General features: G+C 39.2%; 1 protein-coding gene and 1 long non-coding RNA gene across 3 annotated transcripts; both read right to left on the bottom strand.

The window, feature by feature from the left end:
- Positions 1-7,199: 7,199 nt before the first annotated feature.
- LOC112287226 (uncharacterized) lies at positions 7,200-10,840 on the bottom strand. 2 transcript variants are annotated; one of them, XM_024530035.3, is made up of 4 exons: positions 9,710-10,811; positions 9,545-9,597; positions 8,365-9,439; positions 7,200-8,228 (listed from the first exon to the last, which is right to left on the bottom strand). In XM_024530035.3, the coding sequence occupies exons 1-4, from the start codon at positions 9,710-9,712 to the stop codon at positions 8,004-8,006; spliced, it is 1,356 nt and encodes a 451-aa protein (XP_024385803.1). In that variant the 5' UTR covers positions 9,713-10,811; the 3' UTR covers positions 7,200-8,003. The 2 variants fall into 2 exon arrangements, with proteins under 2 accessions (XP_024385803.1, XP_024385802.1); XM_024530034.3 differs by lacking the exon at positions 9,545-9,597 and having other exon boundaries at positions 9,710-10,840.
- An 8,263-nt stretch (positions 10,841-19,103) lies between these two features.
- On the bottom strand, positions 19,104-22,155 carry LOC149988291 (uncharacterized). Its single transcript, XR_016505203.1, has 2 exons — positions 21,558-22,155; positions 19,104-21,155 (listed from the first exon to the last, which is right to left on the bottom strand). It is a non-coding gene; the product is annotated as an uncharacterized LOC149988291 (long non-coding RNA).
- Positions 22,156-23,305: the final 1,150 nt, after the last annotated feature.

Raw genomic sequence — 23,305 nt, 5'->3', positions numbered from 1 at the left:
ATGCACTTTCCTTCACACATACACACACACATTCACAACATTCATTGCACATGCACAGCCTCCCCTGCCTCTGCTCCAGTACACCTTCAGAGCAGAGCCAAGTTCAACACGAAGACCCACAGCAGACCAACCCACACACATACACACACACACACACACACACAACTCACTCACTCTCTCTCTCTCTCTCTCTCTCTCTCTCACACACACACAGCAACACATGCATACATCCATAGGGGAGCATCATCACCCTCCCCCAAGAAACACCCCTCCAAACCAACAACAGCAGCCCCTTGTCATTGTACCGTTTTCCATAGCCAGGGTCAGAGCACTGTGCAGAGCAACAGACAGACAGACACACAGAGAGGCTGGCAGACTGCACACACACACACACACACAGAGAGAGAGAGAGAGAGCAAGCAAGAGACCTGTGGCCACAGCAGACATGCCTGGGAGCCGCTGCTGATGCTGCAGCCACCAGGCTTTCAAAGTCCAGCCACTTCATAATCAACTTGCGTTGCCAATGATATAGAGAAAGGGCTTACCACTTCCAGAAGTATCTTGCTGCCAACTCTAAATGGGCATAACTTAGTCATGGTGGTGGTGCCTGGTGGTGGTACTTCTACTACTATGACTTACTAGGAGCCTGCCTTGGTATCCTACCTCAGCATGACCTTGCCAAGGGCCCTTGAACTGCAGAGAATAAAATCCTGATTCTGTGACCATATTCTAACCATTTTCTCTATTATTGTTATATTATTATACTATTCTTGGTTTCATTTTTGTATGTTGGATGGCAGCATCCTAGACTCTGCCTGTGCGTCAGGCCTCCCTGAACCACCATTTGCTTCATTGCTTTGTGCAACTCACAAGCCAGTGGCAGTCTGTACTAGAGTCACTGATTGGTTGCAGTTTCTTCTTTTGTTCATTTCTGATGAAGTTGTACTTCTGATTTTTCTTTTTTATCTTTCTACACATATATAAATGAGTAAGTTCCCAAACATCATATTACAAACAAAAATTGCAACCATAACTATAGGGGTTCAAACATGGCAGTTTTGCAAAACCAAATAACTGGGATTCAACACCTGGTATTTAATATGATCACTTGGAATATCAAATCCAAAATATCAACATTCAAACTTTTTTTTTTTTTTTTAAAGCTGAGGCATAGTGTTAGGCAGTGTGGTATGGAGCTCGAGTGAGCAACGCGGCCCTCTTTTGATATTTCAATTTCAAAATCACGCACCTTGCAAGGTGGATGATTTGGTGAAGTATCAAGTGATATTTTGAATTATCATGGGATACTTTGAGATCTCATCACAGGTGAAATATCACCCAAAAAGGCCATGTTTGAACCCCCTAATGAGAGGAACTAAACTTCCAATAGTCAATATCCATAACATTATTAGACAATTTAAAGTTAATATTACTTTCACCTTCAATTGCAACTTTATGTAAATTTTGTATGATGTCAAGTCTACTCTTAAATTAGACGAATCTTCATCATCTATTGGCAATTAATATTAAAAAGATAAAATAAAATAGTGTAGATTAATTACTTTCACTGGATGTAGGCAAATCAAGGCCAGCCAAACAAACTATACAAAACCTTTCGATACCACCTCTATCTACAAGTGAGATGAAATTTTAAAAATTGATGTTTTTCTTGCATTACAATGAGATTAAAATAATAGAACTCCTTGTGCCTTACTTTACTAAATAAAATCTTATTGTCCACCATATCAATCTTCACCATCTATTTCTTATTGGCCAATTTATTGAAAGTATTGGAAGAAAAATAAGAACCATCACAAGTTTTTTGTCTTTTAAACAAAGAAAAAGTTTAAAGTAAAAGAAGAAGGTTATTCTAAAAAAAAGCCTGTCTATCATCACAAACATGCTCAAGTCAGATTGATTATTTTGGACCCTGAAACTAAGCATTGCTACAAGAGTATCAACCAATTGATAAAAATATTAAACTATAATTTTGTTACCCCTTACATCGATGCAGTGCACCTCATGCAACAATCGGTTGGTGGATCTCATATGAATCTCTATTAAAAACCAAAAAAGACAACCTAGCTCCAAAGTTTACATAAGTGCTACAAAATTTTGATTAATCAAAATTAAGAATGTGAAGATTTACTAAGATTTTAAAGAATTTAATTCCAAATAAAATTTCAAAATTTGGTTAGATATGCTCAGATTTAAATTGCAAAGAAATGATAAATTGAAACCAATTTTATTATTTTTAAAAAAGAATTGTTCTTACATTAAGAATAATTGTTTACAAGAGTGTTTTTTTTTTTTTTTTTTTTTTTTTAAGTATAAATAATCTAATATTAAAAAAAAATTCCTTCCAACTTCTTTTCTCTTTTCTATCTATCTCAATTATTGAAAAACCTATAGTATTAAGCTAGATACGTCAAGAAATAATACTCAATCAAAAAATAATAATAATGATAATAACATTGAAAAATAATAATTTTCACATACATTGGACCAGAACATGACATGACTTTTATGCAAGCATCCTTTGTTGTATTATTTAGCAAAAAGAAGATGGTTTGGATTATTTTTTGCTAATCATAAATTCCAATAGAAGGAAGTCAGGAAATGGTTTTGTACCGTGATTCTCACCCAAAAAACATAACAGAAATAGTTACACAGATTTAAACTGTATCTCTAAACGTGAAGGGTATACAAATAAGTAACTTCTTTTGTAAACAATTCAACTCCTCTTAGGAGTTCTTCAAAACATGGATTTTTTATATTTAAATTAATTTAGTTTATTTTGGCATATTTTAAATAAATTTTTTAAAACTTCACTCTAAAATATTTCCTGAAAGAACCTATTTTTGGACAATTAAGTTGCAAAAACGGTTAAAATTTTTATACATGTACATTTTGGCATAGCTTATAACTATTTGAATACATTTGATCAATCATGGTAAATTACAACTATCTTACTTAGATCAAAATCTAATTTTAAATTGATTATTTATATTGATAAAAAAAAACATACATATTCTAATGGATAAGAATTGAATTAGATTATCTTATATAAAAAATATCAAAATATAGAAAAAAAATTATTTACTTATCAAATAATTAATAAAATCTAATTTTTATTATAATTTTTAAAATTCTAATAAAAATAAAATTGATCTTATTAAAGGACTTATTATTATTGTGAAATTCCAAAAAAAACCAAATTAAAATTTATTAGTTAATTGATAGATACTTGTGCTAAATTGATAGATACTCATTTTAAATCTTTACACTAATTTATATGCATATCAGCTATTATTATTATTATTATAAATTAGTATGATTTTTTAAATTAGTATTATATGAGATTTTTTTTTCTTCCTTTAAAGCTTGTAGATTTAATCTACATATGATAAATAATTTTTTTAATGCTTGATGTTTAAAGGATTTTCTTATCTAGAAGCTTATTTTGAAAGATTAGCTTATATATATATATATATATATATTCGTAGATAAGAAATATTAAATAGAAGATAAATGTAGGTAGATTTGATAATATATTGTGGCAAAGCTTTATAGATGAAAATTTGACTTTAGATGTGTTTGTAATTGATTAGTAGGTTAGAAACTTGGCCAATAAGTTAGCCACGTGTCACACATGTTGATAGCCTATGATACAAGCTAATCATGTGGTGCACATGAAGTAAACTTGACTTGCAAGTTAGACACATGCCTCACAAGTTGGACACATGTTGGAGGTCTTATAGAACGTTGCTATATAGCTCCTAGTTAGATAGTATATATAGAGGCAAGAGTAAAGCCTTCTTCACTCTTGTCAATGCATTTCTAGTCCTTAGTCTTGTTTCAAGAGTCTCTAATCTTCTTGTCTTTGGCAATAGTCATTCCAATTTCAATATTATACTAATTTTGAGTAAATATATATTCATTCTAAGTGATATTAGAAAGTATTGAAGTTTTATTTGTTGTGATTTATGTCCTTGGCAAAGGCCATGGTTCAAAAGCCATATCATTTTCTTGCTTGGTAAAGTAAAGCCCTCTTTAAAAATACTTGGTCTTTCAATATAGTATAAAATAAAAAGTGATAATAAAATTTATCAAACCATTTTTTATTACAAATATAGTGCCTTTATTTTAAATATAAAAATCACTTTTTAATGGTTATTTTAAATAATTTCTAATATGGCTTCTTTATTTTGTTTTTAAAATCACCTCTTGAAATGAGTCCTATACAAGTTTTGAAGGACTACACTACATGTTTTATATAGAAAAAAAATGCATTCCACCACTTATTTTCTACTTAGACCACCTTTATTTTATAAATTAATATTAAATAAATTTAGTTTTTCTATATTAAAAAAATATGAAAAACATAAACAATTTCATCCATCTATGCTGTGTAGCTAAGTTATACCTGCAAAGACAAATGGAGGCAAGTTCAGTGGTGGAACAGACCAAGGCGTGGCAATGGTTATGCTTGTGTCAATAGTAGTAGTAATAATAATAATAATAATAATAATTTTTAAAAAAGAAAAAAAAATGGTATGGCAATGGAAGCTAACAAGGGAAGTGCATCTGGGTGTGGTATTAAAGTAAATAAAGGAGGGAAGCAAGCAAGGGGAAGGGGGAGAACATAGAGCCTGGCAGGCATGCAGATAGATGATCCACTTAGGAACTGGGCTGCAATAGGCCACTACTATCACCACCACCACCCTCCTCCTCCAATTTTTTGCTTCTCAGTGTCAGAGCCATGATCGTGGTCCCAAGGCAGCAACTGCCAAAAACCATAGAAAGCCGCCTTAGTACTCTCTACACTAATGCCCAGTTTTATATACCTATATATATATATATATATATATAAACAATCACTTGAATGCATATAAACTATATTGTATTATAACTGAAACTGCTGCTTTCTTCTTCTGCTTTCTTTCACAATCTCTCTTTTCATTTCTCTCTCTCTCTCTATACATAAATATATATATAAACCAGCGGTTGATTGAAGGGCTGCTTATTAGGAGAAGAGCTGACAACATAGTATCAGGGTTGATGGCAGTACAGAACAGAACAGACTGGGGGATCCCTGCCCCTGTCTGTGAGCCTGTGAGCCCAGTGTGGTTTATTTTGTATGCTAATCCATCTGCTGACACCGCTGCTGGTGCCCCTTCAACACCCATCAACTCAAACCCCCTTCATGTTGACCATTTTTTGATGGCCTTGTCCTTCAAACTCCCCTGCCCTGCCCTGGAAACCCTGCCACTACTCCCCCATTCAGATCTCGTTTCTTCCCAATCACTCTGGGTTATACATTGCATACAGAGCCTGGTATATGCAGCGACACCCTCCTCAGTGGGACAGAGAGAGAGCGGGGATGTGGATCAGTGGTTCATTTTCCGTGCCACGCGTGGAGGGCTACGACAGATATCGGGCTACTGGAAGGGGATCACGCGCTGGATGGCGATGGAGTAGGGCAGAATGTTCCAAGTTGGATGGGAGAAGCGTTTGCTAAATTGAGGAAAATGCCAAAGCAGAGTGGGTCATAAATGATAAGACCCTCACATGCTGAGTTAGTTACGCATTTATGCCGGCCCGCAGACCCTGCCGCAGCCGCAGACGCAGAACGCCGTCCCGCCAGCCTTGATGATCTCCAACCCAGGCTTGAAGTTGACCATTCCAGATGAGTGTTTTTTCTTTCTAGAATGAATTTGTCAAAAAATCAAATTTTACCTTGAAAGAATGTGAAAGAAAATGAAATGAAAACGATTACAGTTACCCCCTCTTCTGCTTCTTCTTCTTCTCCTTTTGTTAGAGATTGAGTCCTGAATCACAAACATGGCACAGCTGCAATACTAGTTTGCTTTGTGCTCATGATTTGTTTTCCCAAATGTTGATTTGAATAGAAACATCAATGCAAATACATAAGTTAAAAGTTACTTGTTTGAAAAAAAGAAGCCAATACACTTATCAGTAAGGCATTGCCTCTGTGTGTTTTTCCAGCTCATCTGGGTGGATGGCCCATTTTCCCAAACAGTAGCTACCAGTGTGATTGTGTCCCAAAATTCTGTAAGGTTTACAGCTGCAAATGCATTAAGTTTTGTAGTACCCATATGGGAATTGGTAGACCAGTCTTGGCAACAGCAACAGCAATTGATTGATCCATGGGAACAGGAGTGGCAGAGTTTATGAATAAGATCTTGTCTCCAGCAGACACAATCTAAGCTGTTATGTACAGAATATATTAGGTCCCAATAGAGAAAGTATGAGAGCAGTGTAGTTCTTCTGCAGGTAGTACCAAGTGAGTGAGTGAGAGCAAGAGAGAGAGAGAGAGAGAGAGAGAGAGATCTATAGGTCCCAACAAGCATCACCACTTAGTTTGGTACACTGAACTCTGTCACATGGCTGCCTCTCACCCCAGTACCCTACCTAACCCTCATAAGTCATCTCTCACCAAAATTCCCCATCTCAATGCCCATCAGTTTTTGGCAATGAATTTTCAACATGGCATTGTCCTTGCACAACAGCACTGCCAAGAAAAACACTATTGTTCTTATCTTCACAAGGGAGTGACAGTTGCCACATGCAGATGGCTAGTGTGAAAACTACTACTCCCTCAGCCCCCTGAGAAACAAGAGCAAAAATAGATTATGGACCAGCAGCAGCATGGTTTGACTCTTAAGATATTGTGCTAGGAGGCAGAATTGATTCAAATTCTGAAAGGAAGCCTGTAATGCTTCAGCAGAGCCTGGCAGTGTACTAGGCTCTCTTCCACTTCCTCAACATGGACTCTATTGTGCCAATGCCCATTTATGTGCCTGGCACCATTTGCAATTGTCACCACATAGTCCGACATCTCCAACAGGGTTCAGGAATCCATCCAAGTGCATCAAACAGCCAGTAAATGAGAGAGGAAAGGAACAGGGAAAGGAAAAATAAAAATAAAAACAGACAGAAGGTGTGCTTGCTGGTATTCGGCTTGGTCACACTCCCAGAAAGATTGCCTGGCATTCATTTCTACATAATGCTATCTATGTACAAAAAACACTGCCACAAAAGCCATCAGGATAGAATTTGATATCATCACCAAACCATTTATGACAGTGCATGATATAACCACTAAAAGAAGGAGAAGCAGAAGAACAAGAATAAAGTAACAAAATCTACTGTGCTTGACACTTGACAAACATGTATGAAAAAGGGCATATCATATGTTCATAGGCAGCAATACTTTTTGCATTGCAGTGGTGGTGGTCTGTACATTGGGCAGCACATGAGGCAGCTCAAATCTAAGCTTAAGGTCCTATCACTTAAACAGATTCTTTCGTCCTTCCCTAGGTCCAGTGCACTGAAAGGAAGCGTTCAAATTACCAAAACCATTAAGGGTCGTGCTCTACTGCTGATTATAATGGAATAAATACCTACTGTACAGGAGTAAAATTGCAAAGGAAGCAGGGAACGGAATAGTCTACGTTCTTCTAGAGCCACATGAAAGAATCTGAGTACCGCTTTTGTACCATCGGCATCCTCCAGGAGCGAGCACAATGCGGCATGTAGAGTTGATGAATCGGAGAAGAGGTTGGTTCTTGTATTTACTTCGGTTTACGATACAAAAAAGGTTCAGCCTCGGAAGGGGTGGGTCGAAACTTCGAAAACATGAGCAGTAAGGGAAGAAAAAAAGGGAGCAGGCGGCTGTGGATCAAAGAATCGCCAGGTGATCGGTCTCCGTCTTAGAGACGAGTCACGGTTGTCTCGGTGCTATGGTGTCTCGCAAAATTGCTGCTAAGGTCTTCGGTAATACACTGCACGTCCTTGCTTGCAGGCAAGCAGCCGAACTTTAACACACAAGCTTGTGTGGACGTTGAATTCCCTCAAAATGTGGCCTCCAGTTCTGCCGCCGTCTTGATATCTCATTCAAGGCGCGGCATGCGTGATTGATGTGTTTCGGAGCTTCTCATTGAGCTCAAGCTGTAATGCTAAAAAATGAGGATGAGCTCCTACATTCTGCCATCGGAAAAGGTTGCCTGGTTGGCTTCAGTACCCCACTTGGTAGATGTGTCACCATGGTTCCCCATAGTGGCAGGCGGAATCGGCCATGTCTGGAACGCAGCAGTGCAGTTCAAGTCAAATGGACGCACCAAGCTTGCGAGCTCCTCGGCTGCACTGCCTTGTTGCGGGAAAGAGCGTGGATCACAACAATTGTTGCCGATCTGCTCCAACGTCTGTTCATCCAAACCAAAATCACAGCAGCACACACTCAGGAACCTTGCCAAATCGCGTGATTACCATGATATGAACGACGTGCTGTGACGAAATTGCAGATATATCCACAGGCACAAGATTGCAAGTATTGCAAACCTGAAGCTGCAGCTTGAGGAACTTGACGTAGTGGATGGCTTCATCGAGCATCGATGCTGTATCCATTTTGGTACCGCCAGGGACGAGACGCTGCAGGACGCGGATGCGGTCACTGATGCGCTCACGACGGTGGCGAGCCGCCACGCTCTGAGGGTCTTTCGAGATCCTTACGTTCCTCCTCTTGGGCCGAGAGCTTGCAATCTCCTCGAGAGTGGGTATCGGCTGGGACGCGTGCCGGAACAAGATGGCACGCACACTGGCGAACTTGTCTATGTCCACCCCCGACGATGCACCACCAGCTGCAATGCTGGGTAGAAATGACAGTGGCGGAGGTTGCATCACGGAGGGAACCGTAGCGAGGTCGGAGTATTTCCCAGGCATCCCCGCCGTCGAGGCCGCGTCAACGAAACCTCCGACACTGTCTTGGAAGCCGAGTGCTTTCTCAGATTGCTGCAGCTGCGGCTTCTGCTGCTTCCGGCTGCCATGCATCTGGTCTACCATCCAGTTCTTGTCACCGCCGTCAAAGCGGCGCTTGAGACCCGTCATTGAAGCTTCACCGCCATGAAGGGAATCTTCGCTTTCCCCGCATGGTGGTGCTCCTGGCGACAAAGGCCCACCAGGGCTCTCCATGCGGAAGAACTCGCTCTTGGATTGTTGGTGAGCAGCCACAAGGCACGCGCCTGTGCTGGCAGTACGATCAAGCATGTTGGTCAGGACTGGCGACACAGGGCCGCCACCAAGGGAGGAGATACAGTTCATGTGGAGATTGTTCTCCGGCGCACCGACACAGTAGTTGTCTGGGGACGTCATCTCGCTGGTGCTGGAATCTACCATACTGGAGCTATTACTGGACTTAAGAAGCGTATCCAAGCTGTCGCCGCCACCCTGCGAAGGCTGGTTCAGCATGCACCCTGCATTGGCTTGCGCAAATGCCTCCATCAAAGATTGCTGATCCGCTGCACCCATCAGCTGTGGAAACACTGACTGCGATTGCGAGTAATTAAGCAGAGGGTTCATGGAGGTTTCCAGCATAGGGTGATGCTGATAGTTTCCCCACCCTATCTCAGAATTTGACCTGCGCACGCGCACACAAACAGAAAGGGCATCAGAAAAATTCCAAACATCTCAAATTCCATACCTACAAACGAAGCAGTGTGTGCACATGCACGAAAGTTCCCACCTTATAACATGGAGATTGTTTTTATCCATCTGGAAATGATAGAGAATAATTTTCTGCACGTTCCAGGCAGATCCCGACCCGAAATTAGAGAAGATCGTTGCACTTCCTACAGATGTGCAGATGCTTCGAGATAATTCCACAGCTGAGGTGAGTGGCGAACGTTACCATTTTTCCATGGACCTTAGTGCGCCGCGATCATCCGGTCTCAAGCTAAGCGTCATCGCGATGTGGCTCGGACACAATCGCTCAGTCAATCGACTGCAGGCACTCTAATCTGCGGCGTGGGCTGCTTCTCCAGCCTGGACGACTTCTGCAAGTTCTCACTTTGTCACTGTCTCACCGTCCTCGTGTGCAGCGCACTCTACACTGTGCTGCGACTTTTGTGAACAATGGAGCAATCCAAACCACACAGCAGACGAGTAATGTGGCACTCTTTTAGGCAGCTGTTCTAAGTATTCTACTTGCAGGGTCCAACCTGATGGAAATAGAGTATCCTTTCGCTTTTTCCGGATGCGTATGCCCCTCAACCAAAGTCGGCGTGCTGGGGAAAGATTGGTCCTGGAGAGTGAAGAGGGTTCCGAAGACGAAGTCACATCTGAGAGAAAGATGCAATGTGAGACCTGTCCGATGGATCAGCACAACCGGCTTCGCTGGCAGCAATCATAAAACAATTTGACTCACTACTGATGAGTCCCTATATTATAACAGCTTTCGAAATTACAGGACTCCGCGATCAGTTGTCTGACCACCCAACTTCACAGATACGAAGGCAGGACCGCAAGCAGAGCTTATCACAGCTGCCACAGCAGATCACGCCCAATATCACACCAACTGCTATTTTGTTCTCCTCAAACCCCCGAAAAATAACGCGCGCTCTCTCCACCCGAAATAAACCCCCTCGGAGACCCAGACACATGAAGATCTCCCATTACCCTAAGGCCTTTCGACTCTTGCAAGTCCCAACCAAGCTAAAACGAAACTAGAAAAAAACTGCGCGCACAACCCACGAATTTGGACTCCAGTGAGAGATACAGCCCCGCGACAGCCAACAACCAGTCACCGAAAGACGGCAGGCTCTACACACTCACAACGCCTCCTTCTACTGCTGGTGCTGCTGCTTCTCACAAGCTGGGCGATGGATACCAAAACCGCAAAAGCGTGAGCGGCGAAAAAATACTTTGGGATTGTCCACACATGATTGTCACGTAGAAGACGAGGGGCGATGGGATTTTGGTCGGGCTGAGGGAGGAGAGAGGGGAGGATCTTTGCGAGGCGCGATGAAAGTAACAGGAACTGACCCCTCCCTGTTTTATCCTTCTCGTGGCTGCTGCACTGCAAGAAGGTCTGCAGCGTCACGGAAATGGGCTTTCGCAGTTGCGTCTCCGTGTCCCACCCTATATCCTCGGAGAAAGGACCCTGACAAGACTGCAGATTGCGGGCCTGGGGACTGGCTCCCTCTGGGAAACACGATGGGGAGAAGGCTCACCGCGAGTGCAGAGAGCGTGAGTGCATGGCGGCATTATTTTTGTTTAGCAAATTCGCTTCGGAGTTTCTATGTTTGCTCTTGTGGTTCTTCTTATGTTAGCAGTGTAACGCTATTCGGAGACTGGGGTCTGTTTAGATTATTCATTCCTCCCCACCATCCCATGACTTGCTGCTTCCTAGCTCCTGGTTGACATGAGATAATTCCAATTCCCTGCAGAATCTGAGCACCAAGCTTAACCCCCCCTTCATTCCACTCTCTCCTTTCCTCTTCTTTCTTCACACCAGTATAATGAAACCATGACTGCATTGTAGAGATTGATGTTTTTCAAGTTCTTCATTCACATGGGATTTGTTGCATTAGCAGTGCTTTCCTTTCTTTCCAAACCAAGCTAAAGGGCAGACTTAAGAAAAAATGTGCTGATAAATGTGCACACATTGTGCTTGGGATGTAGAATTGTGACATTTCTGATGGTGTTGCAGATGAGTTCCTGCTGTGGGGGGTGGGGTTAGGAGATTGATCTCCTTTTTAATTTTGAGTGTGATATGTTTATTTTCTGCCCCCTCTTTCATTGCAAATTCTGCTTAACTTTTGCATGTCTGTCTGGGACACTTGTTCTCACAACCATGGCCATAGCCAAAAGGACCATGAGGGCTGGTGGGCATTGCTTGGAAGGGAAAGTTTTGGCTGCTTGATGGATAAAGAAGTGATCCCATGCATGACTGAAGGGCATGCTGGATATTTTTAAACTACTGCTCTTAGTTTTAACCTCAGTTGGAGATGATTGCTCATTATTAGCAGGCTTAATTAGAAAGAGTTGGGGATATGCTCTTCAATGTCCCTGCTCCAATCCCATTGCTTAATGCTGAAAAATCTGCAACCAAACTAAAGAGCAATAAATAATTGTGTATGTATCTACAAGTATCTTCTGGTAAATTAAATGAATAACCAAATCATTGATCTTCTTTGATTCTGCTCAATTTCAAAGCACCATGGCTTCCAAGGAAAACACAACATAGGAAAATTGGATCCTTTTGCAACAACTTTGGTTCCTTTTCAAAATTTGGAATTTTGTATGACTTGATGACACTCAAATGGGAGATCTCCAATACTTTTTCAGTTTCTTCTGTTGGCTTTACAGTTGCAAATCATTCTGTGGTAAATATTTGACATTTTTGAAAAACTGCTGTGCCCTGTATCAACATGGAGACAAGCTGTGAGTTTCCCCATCATGTGGTGATAATTGCACCTCATGAAAGTAAAAGTTCTGTATAGGAGTCCTTGAAGCAAAATGATTTTTGGATATCTTTGCTAATCAATTGGATAACCAATACAACAAAACTTAAGATCAAGTGAAATTGGTGAGAGTAGTGGCACAATGCTCTTGGTGGACTGGATGGTGACCAACTGCTTTAGACCCCTCCTTAATTACAACATGTGGAGCCTTCCTCTTTTGGAAAGTACAAATATCCTTCTATGTATGGAAAGCCATTTAGCATGTGGTATGGGTGATTACACATCCCACAATTCCTGGTTTGCAAACAAAAATCACTCACTTTTTGTCAAAGTGCCTCTTAATTAACATAGCTGGGAATGTAGTGTAAATTATGCAACCTGTTGAGAAAAACACTCTGAACTCAACACATCCTCAGAAATAGAGCAAAAACTAGCTGAAATAAGGATTACACACAAGCCTGCAATCTCAAAATATTAAACTATTCATATATATCTATATATATATATATATATATACATTCATTTATTGGACCTCTAGACTAGCATCATTAGAGATTGAGCAGCCTCTTCTTCACCCCTTGTGGCAAAGATCATGATACTTCACAAGTTTGTCAGAGTTCATTTTTTCTTTCAGCCTCTGAATGTATTTTGGATATCTTACCCTGCCCTTTAGGACACATGGACCATGTTGGCAGATTCTCTTGGCTAATTGCAAAATTCTTCCAGCTCCTAAAATCCCCTCCATATCAAGCTGCTCACCAAACAGTATCTCTAAGCATCTTATAATTGTAAGTCTGGATTTCTAGATCCAACAATTCATGGTCACTTGCTCTACCTTACAAGTTTTATGACTGTAGCCAATTGGATTTTCATCAAACACTGGAGGAAATATCATTAAAATAAAAATAAAGTTAAAAAAAAAAAAAAAAAAAATTGCCAATAGCATCACAGAGCCCATTGATTAGAACCATCATGAGTGGTGAATTGTAAGGATGGTGTAGAAGCTGGTGAGGTCATTGAACACTGGAGAGCACCAACACATGGACTTTCTTCCCTTCATAGTAAGAAACCTGTCCTAGATTCCCATGGAATATTCTCCTAAATCAGCAGCGCCATGAATGCATCCCATGTGGGGCGGATGATGATTGGAATCATGTGATTAGCAGTAGAATCAACACTTGGCTTCCACAGTAATTAAGACCCATATGGAAACAGAGGCAGAGTGTGTGATTCACTAGTTCATGGTTTATAATAATATGAGTGCTCAAAGGGGGGTGGGGATGTGTAGAAGGCTTGGCAGTGTGTGAGGCTGAGAACTCTGGGTTTGCATTCATGGCATGGATCAGTTCCTCAATGATTTTTTTTTTGTCTGAGGAGGCTGGGAAGGCAATCCATTACCCATCTCACTGATAGACACTTGAGTTCATTTCCTGGCTTGATTTTCTGGGCCTGATGGGAATGGATTCCAGGATTTGTGCTGAACACGACTGGGGGTGTGCTCAAATGCTCATCATAGGGCTCAAGCCCATGGAGTTCATGGATAACAGTCAGAACTGTAGCAGCCAGCCAGTTTGTGTGCTGTCTCATGCCAACCCCAGATGTCAACAAAATTCTTGTATTGTACTGTATTGATTTACTTATTTATTTTTCATTTTTTTTCTCTCTTTAAAATAAAAAATGAAAATTGGAATTTGTGAGCACAGTTAGAGGAGAATGTAAACTGCCACTGAGAACAATGTTTTTACATCAAATGGTTTCAAATGAGAATCCTAACAATCCTGTTGGATCTGATTGATCCTGATTGAACAACCTTCTTCCCAATCCAACACATGTTGGGCAATGTGGTTTTGGCCCCACAAGGCCCATCATTGGGCCCATTTATCCATATAGAACCTTTCCTCCTCAACATTCAAACTGTGTCCTTTCATCAGAACATTTAGGATTAGATTCTAATGATTTTGAATACAGTTAAATCTTCTTATTATCTACTTTTTTGATGAATAACTTGTTAAAAGGAAACAAGTCCTTTCTATTCTTAATTACATTACCAAATAGTATTGGATCTTGCATTATGAGTTTACCATGGATACAAAGTTATTGTGGAAAAAGTTATAATCAAAATATAATCAACTTTGATTTTGCTCAACTAGTACAATAGAATTTAAATATTAAAAAAACTAAAAATAGAAAACTAAAAAAACTTGATCATATCATTAGACCTCTTGTGCATCTTCAAAGCATTAGAAGAAGAAAAAGAAAGAAAGATAGAACAAACAGACAAAAAATAGACAATAATATGTGTGTGGGTGTGTGTGTGAACATATATATATATATATATATATGAAGGATCTCACATGCAAGCTCTTTATATGAATGGCTGTCACAAATGCAAACACCTACTATATACCCCTATGTTGTCCACCTTCTACACTCAGATTTTGATGAGTAATCAAAACCATTTGCAGTGCACACACACTCCCTTACACACATTTCTCTGGCTTTCAAAACTCACAGCCACATATGGGCATAATAATGAAAACCACAGAGATTGGAGACCCCTTTTGGGGAGTCCCACAACAGCACCATGTGGGCACCACTAGAACCCCAATTGAGTGGATTCCCCCTTTTGAATGCATACCCATGTTGGGTGAGGAAATGAATACACACCTCAGCCAGCCCACTAAGGTTCTCTTGCTGCTAACTCCAACTTGGTGGTCCACACTATTTAGTGGATCAAGCCCACCTCTCCTCTCATCAGACATGGGGTTAATGAGAAAATAAGCAAGTGGGCCAAAAGTTGTTGAAAATAAACACAGTGAAATATTGAAGGAAATGATACATTTTGATATATGTTGTGGCTCCAAGATGTTGCCTTCATAACTGTGGAAACAAATGTCAGGTTAGATGCAAAAAAGGTGTGTGTGTGTATATATATGTGAATTTATTTATATATATATATATATATATATATGTGTGTGTGTGTGTGTGTATTTTTTCCTAATAACTCAATTTATCAATATCTGTTTATGAACATCCCTTGATAGCAGTTGAACATTTGGGGAAACAAACTTCTGAATAACAAACTTCTGAATCAACTTCAGCTGTCAATACAGATTTAAGATCAGGATTCATCATCTTTCTTCCTCATTTCTTGGACTAGTTTTCCAATAGCCTCATAAGAATTGGGATGAACCCTTTGAACTAATGGTTAATGCTCAGTTCTATTATGTAAAAACAAAATGAACTTCAGAGGTGGAGATTTTGGCCCTTCCATGGCTCACTCAATGAAATCATGTTCACTAATTCATGCTTGTGCAAATTGGCACTGAAAGCAGTCACCTAGCTCTGCAGTACTTATTGTTGTTTTTGTTATTATCATTCATGACAACAGAAAATATATATATATATATATATATATTCTATTCAATGTGTGTAAATATATATATATATATATATATATATAAATCTCTGTGTGCTGATGAGAGCTGGGCCAATTACTTCATTTCAGACAAAGCCTAGATTTCCCCCACTCTATATATTCCCTGAGAAACGAGATTTTTCCGTGATGAGCTCTGTTCCAAGTTTTCATTCATCCATGGGGGCCAGAGAAGCCCTGCACCACTGCTAGAAGTTAATTTATGATAATGATAGTGCCATAGTAAAACCACCTCAAACTTCTTCTACAAAAGAGATTGGTAGCTTCTCAATATTGAAGAAAGATTTATTGGAGGCCATGTGGTGTATGAAGGCCATGATGTCAAACTCTCTAACACACACACACACACACACATATATATATATATATATATATATATATGTTATGTAAACACATTCATCCGTTGAATCACTGTGTCATGAAGAGAAAAAGCAGGAAGATTGCAGCTCATAAACACACCAAATGGCATGTGGGTCCCTTGCAGCAAGTAACAAGACTGTTTCTTTTCTTCTTCTTTTTCACTTTCAATTCATGCACACTGCAAAATGGGGCTGTTGCAAATAGCAAGTTGTCACTCACAAATTCTGAAGCTCCTGGGGCACTCAAGTCAAACCTTTCCTTTTCTGGTTTTTCAACTCTACCCACTTTACCTTTGTTTCTACAAGTGATCTCCTCTCCTAAACCTAGAGATGGTAGTAGAATTATACAGTCAAGAAAACCCACCCATTGTATATTGAAAAAGCACAGGGGATGGTGCAAAAAGTCGCTTCCAAATTGCAGTTGACTTCGACTGGGTGACATGCAAATAATGGGTTTCCCCTGAACTGAGGCTTCCAGATCGGAAAGCAAAGGAAGTGGGGGAATCGAGCACGCCACGTGGAGCCATTGACCTCTGGAACCAAAGTCCAGCTGGCAGAAGGGGTCAGAGAAGTGGGGTCAGTTGGGTAGGTCCCACTCCTTTCCCGACGCTACAAAAGTTGCTACAATCTCTCGCTTTGCTTAGCCAGCCACCCCCCCCCCTTTGACAGTGAACCTCGCATTTGGAAAATAGTGAATTAATCTCTTACAGCGCTAATGCGGATGAAAAACTATAACAAACATTCATCCATGTGATAAAAGTAGAAGGCAACCACTGAGAACCTTTCCCTTTTTTTTTTCCTTTTTTTTCCCTTTTTTTTTTCCTCCCTTTTACGTTTTTTGTTGCAGACGTGGACCTTAGGGGCCTAGTCAATGTTTCTCCCTCCCTTAGGTTTCCATTTCTAACACCCTCTGGCAGCTGTAGAAATCTCTTCAAAAGATTAGTCCCACACTCTGAACTTCACTTCTAGCTTTCCTTTTCCCACACTCTCTGAACTTAACTTTTAGCTTTCCTTTTCCCACACACTCACTCACACCCCCCCCCCAAAAAAAAAGCACAGATCTGCTCATCATACTTGTCACTAATCAAGCGAATTAAGATTAACCTAGGATTTTGTTTTATTTTACTGTTGTTGTAGTTGCAGTTATTGCTGGATCACCAAGTTTTGACCCTTGTTGGTACCATGGTTAGAATATAGTGTTGGTTATGATATTTATACATTTGGTAACATATTGCTCAACAAGCAGCAATTTTTGTGTATTATTTATTTTTATTTTTTGGGGGTCTAATAGTGACATGGTCTATATTACACCATTATATTGGGTCCTTTGGAAAGAGTGAGGCTTGATATGCCAGTGAGTTAAATTTTCAATCACCTTCTGTTCAACTACTTTATCACATTATCTTGGAATGAATCCTCTCTTGCAACTACCATCCTTGCTAGTGAAGTTTGGCACTTCCCCACTTAAATATTTAATGAAACAATTGAATAGGACACTGCCTTTACAAGTTACCTCAGGTTAGTTTCAACAAAATTGGTGCCTACTTGGAGGCTTTGGGTCATGAAGGCATGTTTGTTATGTGGTGAAGAATGTAAGTGGCAAGTGATTTTAAAAGCATTGGTAAAAATGATTGGTGGTTTGTTTCTGCATGTGCCTCCTATCTTTTGGTTAAAAGTGGGATATTCTTGAGATTTGTTAGTTTTTGAAATAGGAAATCTAAAAATATATATATGTCCTAAACTTTTTGGATAACTTTGTATAGAGTGTCTTGGTTGTCAAACAGACTCCACATTAACTAAGAACAGAATACATATATATATATATATATATATATTTATTTATTTAATTGTAGAACGAAATTGTGACTATCCATGATTCAGAAGATGGTTTGTCAGACAGATTGCTACAGAGTGTGCATTTTCAAAAAATAATTTATTGATTTTAGAATTTATGTCACTGGTGAAATATAATTATCCAAAATCTATTGCTGTTTCCCTCTGTTTCAAGCATTGAGGAATTTAATGCGAGGGAAAGTTCCAATCTTCAAATGCATCATTGCATGGAATTTTACCCTTCTTTGTAACTCATGGAGTGGTCTACTTTAAACCACATTTTTATTGCATGTACAACTTTCTCCTGTAGAACTATAAATATAAACAAACTAGTGTGACAAATCTGTCAGTGAAACTTAGATGTTGTTCAACTCCCAACATCACATAAATACTTTATTATATATATATATATATATATATATATACATACATACACCCCCCCAAACATTCCAGATCTTAGTTCAGCAGATAAATTTATGTGTAACTGTGAATCTTAATAGCTTTGGTGCTGAATCTTTAACACCATTATGTGCACAAAACTTTCAAACAAATCTTTCAGCACACTTAGAAATTTGGTCAGTGACCTTTGAACATGTGAGATATCAGAATTACTAGGACAAGCAGGAAAAGGCAGAGGAGACCTAGAGCCAGCTGCTAGAAAATTTGCAATTGAATATTTTCACTACGAATATGCAATTTCTAGGTGAAACTGTTAGCATGTGTTAAGGATTTCTGTAAGCACAAAAATGAACTTCAACAAAAGCTTTGCAATTTTATGATCATAGCAACTAATGGTTCAAACTTACATTTCGATTAGAAGTAAAATAATAAAATAAAAATAAAATAAAAATGCATTCTGTTGTATAAAAACATTTCCTTCTATATCAATCCATTAAACTGCATTCATTTCCATTTCTTTACTATGCAAAATGCATATATATATATATATATATATATGTGTGTTTTGTTTTGTTTCATTTTTCATTTATTAATTATATTAATTGTGAGATATATATATATATATATATATATATTCAGCAATAATTAGCTTAATAATTTAAAATTGTGTTTTGATGTGTAAACCAATCATTTTTCCAACCAAAACTTGATTAGAATCTGAATTCTTTTAACTTCATAGAATTATGATTTTTTTTGTATATATTAATTTCATATGTGCATAAAATCCAAGAAGAGGGATCAATTGGATTTAAGTTTTAGCTCAAATCAGAAAGATGTCGGTTTAAATCAAGTGCATGCAAAGAAATTATGCTTATATAGATTAGATAACTTCAAGGGGTATTTGTAAATGTATATAGAGGTTAAGGCAAAGTATGAGTGCATGGAAATTTGTAATTAATCATCATAAGTTTTGGAATTGTTCTAAAGCCTTTGAGTTGGACTATATTTCTCTTGGATGAACTTGTTCTTGGCCATAAAAGATGGGGATCTTGAAGGGCCTTTTTGTCAACAAAATCATTATATACCATAGATATCTTGCCATAATTTAAACAATTCCAAAAAAAAAATTGATTCTTTCTTTGTGAGATTTTTCAATAACTCAAATGAATTCAAAGAAATATATTCTTTTTCTTTTTCTTTTTCTTCAATGAAGATGCATGGATTGATACAAAGACTATGGAAATCATTTCTATACACTTTTCCAGAAAATGGCAGCACTATGTAGAAAATCACACGTGATGACAGTTTTTTTCAAATGGAGAAGAGAGGCAATTTTAAAGTCTTTCTTTATAAATGGAACACAGCATGGTGTTAAAAAAATACAATAAAAACAAAAATAATTACAAAAACCAAGTGACACTATAAAATTCCTCACATTGGTGTGATAATCTCCAAAGAAAATTAATTATTGATCTTAGCTCCATGTGTATCATTGTTCTCCTTTTGAGGTTGAAAACCAATCTCTGCAATCCCCACAGTTCCATTTCCTCCAAGTTTTGCTATACAGCTCTCTCTCTCTCTCTCTCTCTCTCTGTGTGTGTGTGTGTGTTTGTGTGTTTGTGTGTGTGGCTGTACACAAAGAGGGGGTCCAAGCTCCAAACTTATGCTTCCAAATCTTCAAAAGCCTGGCATGATCTCCAACTTGCTGCTTGTGAAGCTTTTGCAGACTTACCTGTGTGAATCTTGGAGCTTGAGAGAGTGAGCTTGTTAGAGTTGAAGTGAAGAGCTCTGTTGGCTGTGGTGTGTACACAGGCCAAGTGAGGATTATGACATCCTCACATGAGAAGAAAGAGGGAGGAGGGGAGAGGGAGAGGGAGTAAGAGAGTACATGTCCATTGACTATTCTTACAGCAAACTGGACCAGGAGAGACAGGACCCAAAACGTCACATGCTTGGACATAGTCCCTTCCATTCCCTTCCCTTCCCATTGTGTAATTCTCCACTCTATGTGTGGGTATTGGTTTATTTTCACTGGCATGCTGCCCTCACTGCCCTGTCTCTGTCAATCTCTCCACCACCATAGATCCATGCCCCTTACTAAGCTTGGTTTTGATTTTGATTTTTTAAAGTTTTTAAAGTTTATTATGCAAAGCCAAATATAACCATTTGGGTGTCCAACGGTGGCAACTAAAGGTATTTCCAGGTTCCTGTGCTATCAGTTACTACATCATGACTGCTCCAAACTACTGATCATTTGCTTGCTAAAAGATCAGGTACCCCGAACCCTAACTCTAAACAGCATACTGAACACTTTGAGAGAAGGGAAAAGCCAACTACTAACTTAAGGTTTGGGCTAACTTTCAGAAAGAGCGGAAGGGAGAGAGATGTAGTTTTCAGCTTGTTTACGTGTGACGGTGAACTTAGGAGAGAGAAAGAACCTGGAGTGGATGCCCCCCTATTGTGTAAATTCACTGTGATTCAAGTTGCTGACTTCTTAATGGAACTGGACCCACTAGATGATGATCCAGCACAGAGGCGAAAGAATTGCTGCTGTTCTCTAGCTCTGGTGAGGCTCGTGGAGTTGCCCTCACGGCTGCGTTATCCTTCACTTATTGTTGTTGTCTGCTTGTTGTTTTTTCTTTTTCTTTTTTTTTCTTTCCTTATTTGGATTACGTTTTCATTTAATGACATCACTTCCGCAGTTGCTTGTTTTTTTTGGATGACCTGCAACTGTGATCTAATATCTTGGTAGCTAAATGTGGGCCCCAGATTGGTGCTTTGCTGGGCCACCACCACCAATACAACTCTCCTCATCGCACTGAATGATGTCCTCGTGTGATAAAGCTGGGGTGTTTAAACAGCTTACTGGGGATTGCATATTCTAAAATTAAAAATCTGAAGAGGTGACAAAGAATGAAAGTACCACAATTCTCTCAACATCCACATGCAATAACCTAGAGGTGTCAAACATCAAATCGCTCATAAAGGTTAACGAAATTATGAGCTGGACGTTCTGATCCACCCTTATCCGGAAGAATTCTAAGGGGGGGTTAGAAGGAAAAAGAAAAGAAAAGAAGTTCCTCTACGGACGAACGCTTAAAACGAGGCCCTCAAACACTGCACAATCACCGTAGGCTTTAGGATTACAGGTTATATACGGAAAAGAGCCAGGCATGCGAATCTGGGCACTTGGATCCGTAATCATATGATAAGTGCTCGTAAATGCGAAACTTTGCCAACGTAGAAGAAGGAGAGGGTCAGATTTACCCCGTACTGATGCTTTATCCGGTTCGACTGTATTGTGGGTCCTGCCAAAGCCCGCACTGTTTGCACTCCTAATATTGGAGGGCCAGCTTCTGCACGGGGGAATGTCACAAAGCGGTCCAGACCCGGGATTAGGCGCTCCTCGCCGGAACCCTCGCGCCAAAATCCGCTCCAACTCCTCAACATCCCGCTACCATTATTGCCGAAATCCATTAGTTGCCAAGGCTATGGTCCTGCGTGAATTCGTAGCTCACAACAGCCATCAATCCTTACGGCGGCACCACCTCCTTCAGTCTCTCCGCGTGCTTGAGTTCCAAGTCCAATCGAACCTTCGAGGAACGGCGATGCCTCCTTCGATTCTCAAATTTATCCGTTCTGAGAAATTGGGGGGGGAGGTCGGTGATTACACATCTATTATGCAAGATAATGAGGTGATTTATGTGAATGAAATCTGCACGTCCTGTTGCCATTGACACTGGATTAGACCCTTATACACATATATCCATTTTATTTCTTTGATTTTTCTTATAATTCATATCTAATGTGTTGTCTTTTTTAGGTTATGAGCACATCTCTTTAAACTAGGGCTTTCCCTAAAATACCTAATTTAGTTTATTTAAGGGTCATGGCCAAGTTTTATTTTAGGTAAATTATAAATGGATGAAATTCATTTATAGAGTTGTCTAAAAATACCTATCTTGGTCAAATTTGACAAATTTTGTCAAATTGTTTAGAATGTAAGATACTCTTGAGCAATAAGTCCACTTATCTTGGTCAAATTTGATGTGAAATTTTGGTTACAAATCAAAGCACTTGTCAATGGCATCCTTGAAGATCATCTGCTTGCAATAGGCATGTACCATGGCTTAGTAGTCATTCTCAATAACCTCGATGGATTGAACATCCCACTTAATTGATTCCAATCCCAACTTATTTTGATGGATGGAAATACATATTGGAGATGCCCGTAGTGCACACAAATTATAGGGTAGTACTTTTGAAATGTCCTCATTACTAGTATCATTGTTGTAATTATGTTGAACAATAATAGATGCATTGCCATTGATGAACCGAATAAATAAGGTTGCCATATTATAAACCATGGCCTTGGCCTTCATTGTGAACAACGAAGCTAAGAAGATCATCACAAAGGTGCCTTAATCTTAAATGAAAGCTTTTGCAGACATGAGAGCCTTACACCAAGATTCGTAAATGACTAGATTTGAGGTGCCATAAGTCATGGCTAGAGTGTACGTATTGTGGGGTCCTTGTACTTTGTACAAATGTACCAAGAACTAAATCAAACCATTGAGTTGGGCTTTGTGTTGATTTAGAAGAGTACTTACTCCTTGCAAGCATGCTATGACAATAGAAATTACCTTTGCAACATTGTTGATTGCGAGCAATACCACCTACTTAGAAGAAGAAGGATATATGCAAACATCTTTTGCGCAAGGTATTCGTAGATCACTATGTGCCTTTGCTACAAAAATCCACTCAATTTTTTTATAGACGACCATTGTGTATATATGAATTTTGGGCATGTATAAACCATCTTTTTAATGAGATTATATTGCTGACAAAGGTAAGAAATGAAGCTTATCAAGATGTTGATGAATTGGTCATGATATAGCTTGATGTACTCTACTTGGACCATGAAGCCAAGTTGGTATAGAGCACACTATATCCATATAAGTCTATCATCAATTGTCTTGACAATGTTAGAAATCTGCCCAATCATCATCCGTTCT

The sequence above is a fragment of the Physcomitrium patens genome, chromosome 10 (assembly GCF_059467195.1).
Source record: "Physcomitrium patens ecotype Gransden chromosome 10, ASM5946719v1, whole genome shotgun sequence".
Lineage (NCBI taxonomy): Eukaryota > Viridiplantae > Streptophyta > Bryopsida > Funariales > Funariaceae > Physcomitrium > Physcomitrium patens.
This window is presented reverse-complemented; position numbering and strand designations above follow the sequence as displayed.